Genomic DNA, 16,910 nt, shown 5'->3' on the forward strand with positions numbered 1-16,910 from the left:
TCAAGATTATGGTGAGGAGGAGTCTGCACAGAAGGGGTTCTTGGAGCAGCTGTTTCTACACAGCATGATTCCTTTGGGTCTAACAAATCCAAGAAGGAAAACTTATTGGTATGAGCAGTATTAAAAGCCATTCTGTGACTCCAGACTCACCCTGCCCACAGAAAGGTTGCATGCTGCACTGAGGTGGATGTCAGGACCGCTGCTTATGGCTCAGTCATGGTGGGAAGGACCAAAAGACCACTCTGGAGAGAGGTCTCTTGCTAAAGACAAAACTGGACCAATCTCACATTTAGGCCTTGCTAGCAACCTATGTCACACCATTTCCAAGAGCTACACAGTTTTCAATTTCTTAAAATACGTGAAACAGGAATTCTGCATCTTCTACAAGTCTGAGGAGCCAGAAAGAAACAAACAAAACAAAAAACCAAACCCAAACGGTACATTTTAAACAACCCTGAAGGAATTCAGTTTTTTGGTGTCCAATATTTCTCAAATATCCATAAGAACAGCTACAAGTAGCAAAGAGATAAGTTGTCCCTTCCCAACCCCTGTATTTTTCTCTAAATAACAATACAAGCAGATCTTTCCAACAGTGTATAAACATTACATTTACCAACTACATCTCAACTCTGACAGATACAGATGCATTTTGATTTAATGTGACTCTTACTCCCCCCCTTTCCCCACACTCCTCCCGGGGGGGCAGAGGAAATCAAAGCAAGTTATGTTAAGTAATTATACAGTCTGTTTCTCCAGAGAAATATCTGGGCTAGACAGTTGGCGCTGAAACAGCAGATTAAATTTTGCACTGAAGGGTCATGCAGTGAAGGTGAACTCACGGCCTTTCGTTGTCTGTAGACTAAAAGCTGTACATGTTATTAAAATTATGTCCTCTGTCCCCGAGCCGAGGTTCACTGCTATTCAAAAGAAAGATATTGAAAAGTGACTTCTGTCCCTACAAAACCTCTATTTCTAATCCATGACCAGCATACTGATGCCACAGGATGATTTGGAGCTCCTCAAGGTCATTTCCCTGTCCTCAACATGGTACTATAAAAAGAAATTCGCTCTCCTTTATTATTATTATTTGCCTTAGCTGTGGTGCTACAGCCATGACACACTAATGCCAGATAAGATTCAAGCTTTGTAGAAAGACATCATGTCCCTTAAATTTTGACTCATTTTAATTTCAAATTTAAGTATTCAAATAAATCCCCTTGGGATATCAGGCAGCAGCATTTCAACTCCCCACGGCTCCTCAAAGACAAAGTACATGCATAAATCTCAAAATTTAAGATCATCCTTATTATATGTAACACACATGCATCCTGAAATCAAACAATTAATAATAGACACAATCACTGCTACAGTAATCAGTCCTCCAGACATCATGGAAGTATCAACTGACCTTCATGAGATGCTGATTTATCCATTTTGTGAAGGTTTTCTTTTGTACTTTGTCCCGCTCATCTGGAGGCAAAAAGAAAAAAGAAAAGGGTTTAATGGAATTACAAATGATGCAGGCTTTTGTTTGTTCTGGTTTGGCTTTGTTTTTGCAGTACATCACAGCACATCATGAAAAAGTTTCTTGAGGAAAAGCTCTGTGTGAGTTTTTCCAGGACAGCAGCCCTTTTGGTACAGTAGCAGCACTGCTAACAGAAATACAGCTTCCTAGAAGTTAACCATCCCCTAAAATGCACTAAAAAGGTCAAGGCAAACTTTTTAAGAGCTATGAACACAACCCACAGCCTCTAAACCTCAATCAGTCATTAAAGTATTTAGCAATAGAAAATCTCTCGCTATACACAAGCTGGCTTTTTTAATCCCTGTGCTTTGCAACTGGAATATCATCCTTGTTCCCACACACAAGGGTGACCTACAGCTTCAGTCAGAGAAAGGACTCTATTTCTTCTAATCCTCTATAAAATAAATAAGGATGTCCACTAGCCCTGATATGGGACCCAGCCACTGCAAACAGTTTGCTCCCTGGTGTGGCAGTTAGCATCAGTGATTTCCCACAAAGTATTAAAAAGAAGCAATGAAAGCAATAGACACAGGGGAAGAAAGCGTCCCACCTACGGATAGGAAGAATGCACATGTATTCTACCGAGCCATGTTGGAGAAACCACCACTCCAGCACAAGAGTTCTCTCTACAAACCTACATATGGTCGTTAGCCAGTACAACTGCTACAGAGCCAGTTCACAGTCCCAGAGCTCCCTGGAGTAGGAGTTGTGGTGCATTAGGACCAGGACCATCTGTGCAAGCCTAAAATAGCGAGATCCCTTAAGACCCCATACAACAAAACTGCAGCTGTTTCATTGACTCAGGCTATTTGTACTGTGATTGAGAATGAGCAATGAGCTCAGGTAGCAGACCCCTTCTGCAGCTACTGCCACCACCAGAAGGTTGAATGAGATAATATATTTTATATTTTAAAAAATAAATACTCTTTTCAGACTGGTCAAAGGTAACATAAATAATAAAATAAAAGGGAAGGTCCATATTCATGGACTTTCAAGTCTCTGGTGTGATACTGAGGTCGTTCAAAAAGGCATGAGATCATACAAGAGTCCACCCTGAGCCAAACTGAGCACCGTGTGCTGTTCCTACCAGTATCTAGAAATGAGTATGAGAATTCAGGAACAAACGCAAAAACAAGACAAGCAAAAGGCCTGTGAAGCCTTTGTATACTCCCCATATGTGACTCACCGACTTTCTACATGCTTATACATATCTTTGCACTTAAGAGCCATAGATGCATTTTTTCTGTTGTTTTTTCCAATCATTTTTAAACACATCTATAACTTCTGCTGCTACAGTTCACTGTGGCAATGAGTTCTTCAGGTAATATGTGAAGCGTATATGTACATTCAGCTCTGTACAGAACAGCTGCTGCCCTAACTGCCTTTTCCACACCACCCAAGATCTTCAAGCTTCTGGCATACTCTTTTTCCCTGCTTCACAACTCCATGCTCTCTTATTCTAGCTGAAGACCCCCAAAAGAGGAGTAAAAGACAAACTAAAGAGCAAAGCTTCACTATAGGAGAAAAAAATATGTCAGATTAAGAAAACCTTTTGCTATACATACAATTCCCTACAGCCTTGATCTAGCAAGACAGCATTTCTGACATCAGTTACTTATCCTAATAAGGTAGAAGCCCTTGTTTGGTAGATGTAGAGAACAGAAAAAATCTCAAAACCCAAAGAAATCCAGAAATACTTGTAACTCTTCCATTATGGGTACCTGTTTTAAAAGGAACACAAGTTTTCTCAGTGTTTTAATATCCCAGCCACAGTGTGTCTTTTTTCCCTAAGGTAACTCCAGCTAGTTCTGACTAACCACTCCAAAAGTTTATACTTTGGGAAGTGTTACTGTGACAACAGTAAAAAAAGTTTTTAAACAAAAAAAAACTACTTCCTTTTATCTTGTTAGAACATGCAGTCACCATTAATTTAAACTCTAGTTTCAACTGAAATGCCAACAAACATTAAGTGATGCTTACTACCCCTATTGCATTTATACAAGCATATATTACACAAACACTCACAGGATAACTCTGCACCCGACACACAGAACTGTGTGACAAGGAGGAAAGCTGCCACCTGTCATGTTGTGCAAAACATCAGGATTGAAAAAAAAATTAAAGAAAAAAAGGAGAAAAAGAAACCAAAACAACACCACAACTGGGATGTTTAATCGAAAACCCAAATGCTTCCAGAAAAGCAAATGCACACTGGGAGGAAAACACAGTGCAACAGTATTCAGTTTGCCCAAGATCTGAGACGCACATACCAAAACAGCCCCCCCAGATGAAACAGAATACAGGGAGCTAACTACAGAAGAACTACCAGACTAAGGAAGGAAACCCATTGAAAGCCTCTGGAGTGAAGCTTCCCTTCGGAGAGCCCTGCTGTCTCCCAAGGCAGCCAGCCCTACTGCCCTGCCAGCCTGGCACCGGGCTGTGTTACTGACCCATGCAGCACATCACTTCCACCAGCTTTGCACTCCAGTCCTTTTCATCTTCAGCAAACTCTCTCATTCTTCCCTTCAAAATTGTAGGGCTGCTTTTCTCCTTAGGGAAAGGAGAGCCAAGGCGTGACCAGAGCTTCTCCTAGCTTACACAAAGTAGCAACTCCCCTTTTTAAAAAGGCAGGAGCAAACAGCCGATCTGCTGTCACTGCTGCAAAACTGCCAGTCCTCTGGATTTAAGTCACAAGGGGCAAACTAAGCATTGGTGTTTGTTTTGACTTTTTATGTGCACTAATACACGTTTGGGTACAAATGTTGAGCTTTTTAAACCAGGAAGTCGATTTTTCTTCCCTCTACTAACAGTAAGTATTAAGGAAAGAGCGTCACCATGAAAAGAGCAGCACCAGTACCATTTAAGCCAAGGTAATTTAAGAATGCAGGTGAGGCAGTAGCTGCAGAAAGAAAACACATCTTCCCAGATCACCTCATCTGCAGACCATCACAATAAACCCTCAAGGGTTAATTAATCAACCTGAGCTTCTCCACTTTTACCTGTTATTGCAGACACATTCATGGCAGACATTATTCTCAGGTATCAGACACATCTAATGAAAAGCATCTTAAGTTTTAAGTGCTTGGAAAGTACCTTGAAAGAATGGCACCAGCCTTAACAGACCACCTACTTTATGAACCTACACTGTAACACAGCAGTATCTAAAGAGGCTCCAGATTAGAAAACTGGGACTTAAAAACCAGTTGCTACAACTGAAGTATCTCACTACACATTCTGGTCATTCCTAAATCCCAAAGACAAATTCAGAGGTCAGATCTGTCTAACACCAATAGCCCCTTTCATGAATCCCTGTCACTTGCATGGATCACAGTGTCTGCAAATTAGAACAGTTTCTCTGGAAGACAGGTTTACTGCCAGGATTACACCAAAGGCTACACATGGCATTGATGCCACTTCAGTACTCTGCTGGGGAGAACCACAGAATCATTAAGGTTGGAAAAGACCTTTAAGATCATTTGAGTCTGACGGTAAACCTAGCACTGCCAAGTTCACCATGTTCCCAAACACCACATCTATGCATCTTCTAAACACCTCCAGGGATAGTGACTCAACCACTTTCCTGGGCAGCCTGTCCCAGTGCTTGACAATCCTTCCCATGAAGATTTCCCCTAATATTCGCCTAAACCTCCCCTGGCACAACTTGAGGCCATTTCCTCTTGTCCTATCACTTGTCACTTGGGAGAAGAGACTAACTCATAACTCACTGCAACCTCCTTTCAGGCAGTTGTAGAGAGCAATAAGGTTCCCCTGAGCCTCCTTTTTCCCAGACTAAACAACCCTATTTCCCTCAGCCATTCCTCATCAGACTTGTGCTCCAGACCCTTCACTAGCTTTGTTGGCCTCCTCTGGGCACGCTCCAGCACCTCAATGTCTTTCTGTAGTGAGTGGTCCAGAACTGAGCACAGGAATCAAGGTGCAGCCTCACCAGTGCCCAGTACAGGGGGATGATCACTGCCCTGGCCCTGCCTGGCCACACTGTTTCTGATACAGGCCAGGATACTGTCGACCTTCTTGGCTGCCTGGGCACACTTTTGGTTCATGTTCAGCAGTCATCAGGATGGGAAAAATAGCACCTCATCTTCCTCCTGCTTCTGCCAATGCACCCACTACCAGATGCTGTCAGAAGAGGACACTGGTGAGGCAAAACTAGTGTGCCTCACAACCAGCTGCTGTCCTCACAAACTGAAATATTAGGCAACTGGCATAATTTGACCCGTATTTTCCCAGAAAATGCATCCCACCCAATTATTGTCTCCTCTTATGACATCTGCATTGATATGGCAAGGTTCTTTCAACTGAGTGGCTCCTCTTCTGCATATTTCTATCAGGCAAGCCATCAATTCTTACAAAGCTGCATTTTACATGTTATGTTAGATCATATATGCACATAGTTATGGAAGTAATTGAAATTTACTTCTATCCAAGCTTTGCATAATTAATTTCAATAGCAATGAAATGTGAACCTCAGTTTAGGTCTCCCTTATTTTTTCTCATTTCACCAATTATTCTGTGAAGAATTTAAGCCTATCTCCAGCTTCCTTTCCTCTGAAAACCAATTAGATTTCTTACATGCTGGGGTGACAGGTCACACATATAGATGGTCTGATTACGAAGATCAATCAGCATGAAAGTTTTGCCCATTTATTCTAAGATCTGATGCCCCTTCATGCTCTACTTTTATTAAACTGCAGACTACATGCATCAAGAGCTGAGGATGAATTAGAAATTATGTGGTTTTCCTGGAATTACAGCCAAGTAAGACCAAACTCAGACCTCACTGAAGTTAACAGATAACTGTTTCTAAGTATAGCCCCCATTGGCTTCTATGTCATTAGCATTCAGTCTTCATGACCCCCCAATAAATAAATAAATAAAATCAATGTTTAGGACCTGTAATACATTTTTCAAACAGTATTTTTATTTCTCTTTCACAAAATAGTATTGCAAATTCTGCTTATCAAATAATCTCTGTGGGTATGCATTTAGTTATTAAAATGCAAATGTTCCCTGAAAAAAGTGTGTTTTAAAGAAATGAGCAATCTAATTCCTAAATAGAATGTGAATTAAACTGACTACAAGATGTAAGTGCAATGAAGACTGGGAAGTGCTCAATTTTATAGAAGTTGCAAGAAAACACATACTAAAAATGAGCAATACTGAAAATAAACTGGGAAACTTCAGCATTTCATTTTGCATTTCATTCAGTCGTCCCTTAAGTGGGCTTCCCAATGAAGTTGTCTTGACTGCAACAGCTGCAAGCAGAATCCAAAGATATCACCCTTTCATCTATGATCTACTTAATGCATGTTTATTCACCCATCTCCAGTGACCTGCTTCAGCAGCTTCCCAGTCTTACAAGTGAAGCAATGAAACAATACTGCAGATTAATTCACAGAGAGAGACTTAAAATGTTACTGAAGTTTAAATGTGATCAGAAACTATACTTATCTTTGAAATGCTGCAATTCTTCATAACTAAATACCAGGATAATGTTTGATTAGCACGTCGGTTTGTTAAAATGAACAGAACAGAAATTAATCACTTTGTTATGTTAGCAGTATACTTGCAATGAATTTAAAATGTCTGCAAAATAAAAAAAGTCTTTAGTCACATGTAAGCTGTTCTATTTGCTCTGCTATCAGCACTTGTGAAAGGCTTCCCGAAACACACTGTCTGGAAAACACATTGCTACCCTGCTGTAAAATGAAATGCACCATTTAGACTCATATCCTCAAAACAATCTGTTGATATTATCAGGGCTCAAACACAGAGTCAATAAAATTGTACCATTAGGTGCACCATCCCCTCCATTTGCATAAGCACAGCAGTTGTTCACCTATTGTTTTTTTATACAAAAGACACAATTTTATATTCAAACAAGTAAGTGCAGTTTCCTGAGTTGATGGAAAGCAAAGACCTCAGAACTCCATGGATCAATGAGGAGAAGACTTCCCTGGAGTACAGGAAGCTCAAACTGCCCATATGGCTTAGGCACTCCTCCCTTCTGGCCCCAAGGCAAACCTCAGGCTCCTGCTGATGAACTCTGGACACTCCTTAACAATCTACTTTGGATAACTGCAGTAAAGCAGCAGTACTTGGGAGCATGAATTCATCATCTAAGCCACAGATGAATTTTTCACCTTACAAAGATGTGGACTGCTGTGGGTAAACTCTTCAGTTTCAAAACTAGCTGCTTCCCAGCTATATCAGATCATGCATGACATCATGAATGCCAGGTATGTGTGACTATAACTTCAACATTCATCATGAAGACTGATATAGACTAATATTAAGATATTTGCTGAAACACAAAGAAGGCATAACACAGAATATTGTTCTCTGTTAGCACCATAGTTTGCTAGAAACAAAATAAGGCTCTTTGATACTTTTGAAGGTCAGAGTTTAATCCTAAATGCAGATGAAGAAGCAATCATAAAACTCCCAAAGACTCTGACAGAGCTTTGACCACCTCAACGAAAATAAAGACCACACAAAAACTGAACTGTAAGAATGACTGGCTCCCCATTCAATTTGTGATACCCTGTTAACACACCACACCTCAACTCTAGAGATGCAGGCAAACATGAAACCACAACAGGCAGGAAATAAACACTTTGTGTCCTGAAAACATTCAAAAATATGCTACTTGCACACCCATCTGGCTCAATGAGAAACTGCACTCATCAAATCCTCACTTGGACCTTCTTTCTGCCACTACTTCTTTCCATCTATGCTGGAAGCAAGATGAAGAATTCAGCTGGCCTACTCCTGAAATGTGGGGATTAACTCAGCTGCGTAAAATCTCTGCTGCATAAAATCTATCATCCTGTGCAGAAGATGCTATGTAAATCTCCAACTACTTTAACAAGAACTATACTTCTGGTTTGATTTGCAGGAATTTAAGTATTCCCACACCTGTATGGAAGAAATATTGTTATTTGACTGTGTGCACATAGATGAAAATCAAGAGGAAGCCCAAAGGATTACTTTGTACTCACAGGACCTTGGTCAGCCATCATTCTGCAGTGTTAGTGTACTTAAATATCTAATGTGAGGTATGAGACATGAAATGAGCTCAGAAAACATTTTTCTAGTGTCTGCCAGTGAAACAAGGGAAACACAAAATCACAAAATCACAAGTATCTCCTTGTAAAAGAGAGTGGCTTTGTAGCCTTTTGTAGCTACTTCTTTGTAGCCACCCTTTAAATGCTGAAAGACAGTGACAAGGTCTCCTCTGCACCTTTTTTTCCTCAAGGCTGAACAACTCAACCTCTCACCCTTTCCTCACACAACAGGCTTCTCAGTCCTTTAATCAGCTTTGTGGCCCTTCTCTGGACCCTCTCCAGCCTGTCCACATCCAACCAAAACTGAACACAGTATTTCAAGTGTGGCCTGACGAGCACTGAGTAGAGCAGGATAAAGACTACCTCTGGAAGTGATACCACTGTTCATGCAACCCAGCATCCTGTTAACTTGCTTTGCTGCCAGCTGCACACAGTTCACTCATATTGAGCTTGCTGTCCACCAGGACCCCCAGGGCTCTTCCCACAGAGCTGCTCCCCAGCCAAGTAGATCCCAGCCTGTGCTGCACTCTGGGACTGCTTTTCGGGGTGCAAGACCTTACACTTGTCTTTGCTGATAGTCAGTGGGCTCTTGTTAGCCCACTCTTCCAGCCTATCCAGGTCATCCTGCAGGGTGCCCCTCCCTTCCAAAGCATCCCCACTCAATCTGGTATTGTCATCAAAGTTTGTCAGGGCACACTTCATCCCATCTTCCAAATAATTTATGAAGATATTAAGCAGCATTTGGCCCAGTATCGATCCCTGGTGGACCACAAGTGACAGGAAGTATTGGTACAAATTAAAACTGGGTTTCTGTAACACCAGACAACAGCTTGTATATTTTAAAATGTTGATGCAAGTGTTAGCAGAAATCCCATCCTGTAAAAACGTGCCTAACCAAACAGCAAAAGGCTTATAAGACTAAAGGCTATTTCACCGATCTAGTGCAAACTCAGGCCACTGCAGTAAGCAGCACTACAGTAAGGAAACGGCAGTCATTATCCCTCAGCCCCCAGAAGCCAGTGGAGATCTACACTGACTCTACATATGCCTGTCCCTTGATCAAGTCCTGCTGCTCCACTTTTTACACTCTCCCTTAGACAAAAAGCAGAGGGATACATTCCAAGAAATCCATGGAAAGTCCTGAAACAAGAAAAGACCCAGAACAGCACTGCCTTTTCAAACTGTTCAGCCAGCCTTTGAAGTCCTGTGCTTGCAGTGACTGTGCTAACTCCAGGCTGCTGCAGAGGGTGAAGAACTGGAGAGAGAGCAGTAATGTTTCCGTGTGACACACATAGCCTCTGAACAGCACGGTTTGCCTCACCACTTCTTCGGTACAAGCTATGAGACTTTAATGCAGCACACAAAGTGCATGAATATACTCATTGGTAAAGCCAAGGGAGAGCTTGAAAAGAGGGGATACAGAGAGAGCTGTGATGCAGGGTTTGGCTAAACCAGGAGGTCTTGCTCTCCCCCTGATCTTCACACTCTGTTACACTTACATTAAAGGAGATCAATTTGGTTTGCATGCAGTGTGGAGACAACCAGAACAAGCATCAGGATCCCTGGGCATTTAAAGAATAAAATAAACCAGCTGATGTTTACACCAGTCATATATGAAACTGCTCCTCATTCATCTCCACCAGCACACTCACCCGTTGTTCTCCCTTCAGTTTCATGAACAATAACAGATTCTCCTCCACAACAAAGAAACATAAAAGAACTACTAGGCTGTTTTCTGTGTTGCAGGAAGACAAAGAACACACACACACTCTGAAACCACTCCCAGGCTTCTAGAGATTTAATGCCAGCTCACATAAATAAAATAGTTAGTAAAATATTGAAACAAAAGTATCCCAGCCAATTCCATCTGAAGACCTGGCCCAAAGGACAGACTTTACTTTTAAAAGAAGCCTAAAAAAACCAAACAAAACCCCACAACAAAACACAGACTGCTTTTGTTGATTACCACACAAAACCAAAGTGAATGCTTTCACTCAGCTGAACTGTTTCACATACATTCTTTCACCAGGAATATCTAGTCTTAATCCACTTCAGAAAGACTTATTAGCAAAGCAATATTTTCATTCATGTAAAAAGAAGCTAGTCGGTTGAGCTGTCATGCTGGGATGTGCAAAATGATGTTTAGTAGGAAAATAGGAAAACTGTTTACTTTAAGGCTGAGGTGTGCCTGCTTTTCAAATACAGTGTTGCTATACAGAATATACAGCTGTAGAAACATATGGTAAAGCAGGGGAAAGCAGCTGGAAACAAACTGGTGGTGAAGTAGAGAATTACCTGGACAGGCAGGCAACCCCAGTCATCAAATTATCTTTCCTATCTTAAATTCTTATTCTGTAATTCAGAGTCTGAAACATGCAAACTTGCAGAGCATTTCCCCATCTAATGCAGACTTACCACACATATTCACAGTCTGTATCAAAATGTATCTCATGTATCTCCAACTTGTAACTTTCACAGAAAGCTGTGAAAGTTCTGCATGAGCTTAGGTAGGATTAGAAAACTCCTGCTCTTTAGGAAACATGTACCCTAACTATGGGAGTCAAAAAACATAAACCACAATTTCTCTATGTGGCTATGCTGGTGCTCTGAAGTTAAATGTAAAAGCTGTGAACTCAGGATACAGAGAAAAGAATAATAGTGCTAATTTTGTCCCATAAAAAAATATCCTGAAATAATTACCACTCTTTCTGAAAGTGAATTTCCACACATAACCAACCAATTAAAATGACATCTTTCATTCAGTGATCCATTTCCTTCTCATACCCATGGCAGCATGTATTGATTTAGAAAATTTACAGTATCATTTCAATCATCCATGATAATGATGCAAAAATGATTTATCAAGTCCTGAGACAGTACTGACGCTTATTGAATAAGGTGTCAGTGAGGCTTGGGGATGGTGTTAGGGCAGACACCTATTTCTTCATTAAACTTACTAACCATGTAAATGCCCCTTCCCATTTGCTCTAACTGCACCACCAGAACCAGCCTGTTTCAGATTTTACTCAGTAGTAGAGGCACCAAGAGAGCCCTGGAGGACATGAAACACCTTTGCTCTTCTGATCCCCTGAAGTCTGGGATGCCTAAACCCACCTCAGTAAGTGCCCTGCCCTCCTTTACCCATACTCAAAGGTCAATGGACCACTGAGGACTTCACATTAATAGCAGCCCCTTGCCGTCTCATAGATAAGAGAAGTGCCACCATGGATGGAGACTTTAAGGTTTCAAGGACATGAAAAGATCACTTCTGAGAAGGAACTGCACACAGAATGGCTGATAAAGAGCAATGTAAAAACAATGCACAAAGTAAGTTTTGAAAATGGCACTGACTGAAGAACAGGAAAATTTAAGGAATGAGAAATGATAGGGCAGAGAGAGCTGTGAGTGGTACTGATGATAAAGATAAGAACCTCGTACATTTTATAGACGAAGAAGAGGACTGAAGGACAATACAGCAAAATGATGATTTTAGTGAAAATGTCTGTTGAAATAACTGCTTAAGTCTGGCACCTGGAGCAGCATAAACATAGAACCTATGGCAGTTACTACAAGACTCAGACCTCTCTGGAGGACAGCTTATGCTGCACACATAGAAAGGAGAGGTTTCAGAAGCAGTGTAGTCTGAAACTAGAGAATAAGAACCCAAGAGGAGTCACATGTTTCAGCCTTAGCAACTGGTAAGTGCTCTCAACAGTGACAAAAAAAAAAATAGAAGAAGTGATTGAACTTGAGGACATTTGTGAATCAATACAACAAGAAGTTTAATTTTGGCTGTATTTCACCCAAAGGGATGTCAGGGCAAACAGGAGATACAAGAGATAGGACAAAACATAGCTCAAACAGCTTTGCTTACAGTAATAGCTGAAATCACAAGGATGGATCAAACTGCTCAGAAACAGTGAATGCATTTAAAGATTAAAAGATTGCAAGCTCTAAAAATTATAGCCAAACTATCATGAAATAGCATGACTAGTGACCAAAAGAATCCAGCTACCACAAGACCTTTGGTGTGCTGGAGCTCTAAAGATTTGGATCAAACACCTACACCTCCTTGGCTTGAAATATGCTCTGTCTACACAGTTCTCAGAAATTCCTTCTCCCATCTGATTTACCTACACTTTTTACAGAATAACCACTTTCTGAGCTGCATAATGAACAAGATCTTTCTCACAAATCTAGACAAAAACGTCAAATTTTGCTTCCAGACACACATACTAGGTTTATTGAACAGCAAAGAAGCTTCAACTATCTGAAATGCTTGTGCCCATAAGTTGGGTATAAATGAAGCCAGAGTTTGAAGGGGCTTCCAGCATCCTTCAGATCCTTCACATCTGGAGAACTGGAAATACATACAAGATCTGTGTATCTTGTCATACCTTTACATCACACTTGGACAAATTTCAATCTAAGTTGACACACTAGCTAACTAAAGCTTGTTTTACAAAAATCATTATGCCAAAGAACCCCCAAAGGTTCTTATTTGGATTTAGCTACCTAACCAGAAGGATAATGTTACTCAGATTTCACACTAACTGTAACACCAAATAAGTGTACTTGTACCACAACTCTCTTCTGGAAGTCACTATGCACTCGTGAGCTCCATCTTCCCTTACTCGGAAATAATTAAGCCTTTTAAGCCTTTCATCCCCAAAAGCTTTGAAAGATTTCTGTAGCCAAATTTTCAGTTACAGCCTTCCTCCTGTGTCTTAAAAGCCATACTCTGTATTCTCAACCAAGCAAAACATAAATTATTCACTAAAACCTTGACAGCCAATTTCTGTTCTCAGAGGACTAAAAATGTGCACATGATGACTTCAGTGCTAGCTGATTTTCTTCATTCCTGTAATTCAAATTTCTGTTATATTTCCTTTCATCTCATGGAATGATGGAGAACAATATGGTAGAATGGAGAGAATCCAGTTTTTCCCTTGGAACTCTGAAATACACAATGATGTACTTCAAGCTTAGTTTGTAGGTAGAGAGAAAGGAGGAAAAATGTAACTAGAATGCAAGTATTTCAGAAGACCCCAAGTCCTGGGAAGAACACTAGATCAGAATGCAGACATGTAGCTGGATTATAAAAATCACCACCAACCTAGCCACTGCAATGACTTTATTCCATGTTAGCTCAGCTCCCTCTAAATCCTTAAAGACCTATATTCAATAGGAGATTTGTGCTATATGAGGAGATGAAATACAACCTTAAGAAGTCTAATGTACTGAGACGGAAAGCACAAGCACGATAGAGCCAGGATGACAGTAAGGGGGAAGAGGCTGAGTGACATGCCACCTGCCTGTCCCAGGCAGAGGGATTGATTACCACCACCAGGCTTGCCAGACCAAAACTTGCCTCTCCGGCCAAGCTAGGATGTATTTTTAGTCTTTGCAAATATTACTGGACTATAAATGGATTTTGTTCTAATAGTTTTTTATTATTATTGCAATATAGAATTAACAGTGCTTTTATACACAGATATTTGACATCTCAAAAGCAGAATTGATCATGAAGCCTCAGGAACCTTAGTTAGCCTGTGACCTGAAGAACTTGCACACTGACACACTGCAGCCAAGCGCCAAGTCAAGGAGGAGGGTCCCTGGCACATGAGGACACGTGACAGAGCTGATGAAAGGACACCAGGTGACAGGAATGACTGCAGAGGAGGAAAGGGGCTCCAAGAAGAACCCATGGCAAGAATAAGGCAAAAATAAAGAGAACCAAGTGTTCAGCCATGGCAAGATTTGCCTTCTCACTGACACTGTTGTTATTCAAATAGGAAGGAAACACATACAGACAGCTGCATAGACAAAGTCTATAGACAGCTGATAGAGCCAGACCCACTCCCTGAAACCAAGAGCAAACTTCTGTGAAGGTTAACAGCATGAGAACTGAGTGAACGGGCCTTGTCTCTCTCTTCTCTATGTAGCTCTGTTCTCCCACATGTCATCACAGTACTGAGGGATAAATCGAAGTCTTGTTTCACCTGCGCAGCAACACACACAAGAACCACCACAGAGTTTGTTAGGCCAAAATGGCTGGTTTTGCAGCTTGCAGACATGGCTAGGGCCAATCCAGCCAAAGGGAAAATGGAAGGGTGTAAAGAAAGTCAGCTTATGGCACCCAGTCACAGAGGTCAACCACTGAGCACCAAGCTCCCTAGCTGAACTGTTGTATTACCCAAACTACATTACTAAAAGCAAGCTCAGGTGCCATCTAAGAGTGTCTACAAGTCTCACAGTTCCTTAAAGGGAGGAGTTTTTTTTATTAATATGTTAAGAGTATACGTAAGCCTCAAATAGTTACTGCCCAAGATAAAAGGATCAAATGAGTTACTGTCTGAAATTACTGTAACGAAATAAGATAGTCTACCAGTCACAAGACACTGGCAAGATGTGAAGAACTTGACTTTACAGTACTGCAGTAGCAGGGTGACTACAGCTTGGGGGGAGGGAAATTTATTTGCAACTGAGTGGGATTTTGTTCACAAATGGCTTGTTCTACACGCTAAAATTGTCCTACACCTACTGCAGCTAATTGAATTTCATGAACTTTGTATTCTTTCATATAAGGTGCAGCTACAGAGAAATAACAGACCTAACTGAATGCTCTCCTACAAAACCAGCAAGATTTTTTTGCCAATAAAAATGAAGGTATGAATGGAACTTATCTTTGGCAAAGATGCTCCATGAAACACAAACAGATGTGATCCAGCAAAGCCCCAACACAGAGATCTTCTGGAACTGTCCCCGTGCTAGAAGGGGACTGTGTATTTCTTACACTTGTGTATTACCACAAGCAGTATCAATTTCTGTGATTCACATTAAAGAATACTAGATCCACAATTATACAGACCGGACACCTGAAACAAGGCGTAACTGGGGCAGAGCTGCAGCAGAGATCCATGACTTACAAACCAGGAAGCTGGGACAGATCTTTCAAGCAAAATTCCATGATGCTTGTACTAGAAGAGATTTCCAAAACACTACAATTCTATAACTGAAGAAGTAGATTACTGAGCATTCACAATCAAAAGGTTAAGGAATGAAAAAGCTGTCTAACAGGCACCCTTATCTTTGCAAAGGCAAACGTTTTACAGGCTAATGGCTTACTGAGGATGTATACCATCACAAAAAGGCAAAAATATTAATTAACATTACAAATCTTAAAGAGGGATCAGAGGCCAGTCTCCTAGACAGATCAGTACTTTGTTGAACTAATTATGCAGTGCTGACTGAGGATTGCCTCCAAAATCCCTGAGGGATACATTACACTGAGAGGAAGCTCATTCAGAAAACCTGGATTTTGCATTGTTTAGAATGGTAGTCACAACAAAAGTTCTAGCTTCTGTGAAATATTCTTTATAAAGGAACAATAAGATTGGCTCTGACAATGTCCCTAGGGAGCTTAAAAAAAAGTGAACCCAAGTCTGTCTTTAATTCTTTGCTTTGGGTGTACTGACTGAACCACATCGACAGGACTCCGGACGTATTTACAACCACGATTCTGTCGGGGATATGGTTTTTTGTTGGGTTTAACATTTTTTTCTTCTTCTTTATTACACAGACCACAGCAGAAACATTCCTCAGTTTTCAGGGACCCATAGACACTGTAGGTGTGATAGATCTTGTCTCCCCACATGCCACCCAGAACAGCTGCATAAAGCTGACTGACTAATAAAGGGCAAGAATGTCACCCTATGTTAACAGCTCCAGTTACAACGATAGCAATTGCTGAAATACTCAACTCTAGGCAGCTTTGCTGGGTTACAGATGTATAAGCTAGGCTTCCAGATTGATGGTAAATAAAGTGAAAAACACAACCATAGGGGGGGGGAAAAAAGAACAAAATCATTTTGGGGAAAAAAAACACACTCATGTTTGCAGTGTTAAAAATAACACAGATGAGTCATGGTTACCAACAGCAAACAGAAGCTCATGCTCTGTTCAAAGAGTCTGGCTTAGACAACTTCAGAAAGAAGAATTATAAATATACAAACACACCCACATTCAAAATGAATCTCCTTGAAAATAAAAAACCCTAAAACTTGTATCAGAAATAAAGTGATGATAAAGGAAAAGCAGTAACATAGCCATTGGTCCTTAGCTGTACATATTTAGAAACTGGCAGCACAAGGAAATACTAGCTAATGGCCACATTAAATGTTTTTACAGAAGTTTGTGAACACACTGGAAAATCTCTAACTTGCACTGAGCACAGCTAAATAAATAGCTAAGTAAAACTGAGTATTTTTATATGAAACTGAGTAACAAACACACCAATG

At 40.8% G+C, this 16,910-nt stretch overlaps 1 protein-coding gene across 3 annotated transcripts in view; it reads right to left on the minus strand.

Moving 5' to 3' along the window:
• Nucleotides 1-16,910, minus strand: part of DST (dystonin) — a 292,205-nt gene that overhangs the window by 204,175 nt on the left and 71,120 nt on the right. For all 3 annotated transcript variants that reach the window (XM_005153188.3, XM_034060386.1, XM_034060385.1), the window contains one exon: nucleotides 1,409-1,470. In XM_005153188.3, the coding sequence (XP_005153245.2) occupies nucleotides 1,409-1,470 (62 nt within the window). The remainder of the gene's footprint in view (nucleotides 1-1,408; nucleotides 1,471-16,910) is intronic.

This window comes from Melopsittacus undulatus, chromosome 3 (genome assembly GCF_012275295.1).
Source record: "Melopsittacus undulatus isolate bMelUnd1 chromosome 3, bMelUnd1.mat.Z, whole genome shotgun sequence".
In the NCBI taxonomy this organism is placed as follows: Eukaryota; Metazoa; Chordata; class Aves; order Psittaciformes; family Psittaculidae; genus Melopsittacus; species Melopsittacus undulatus.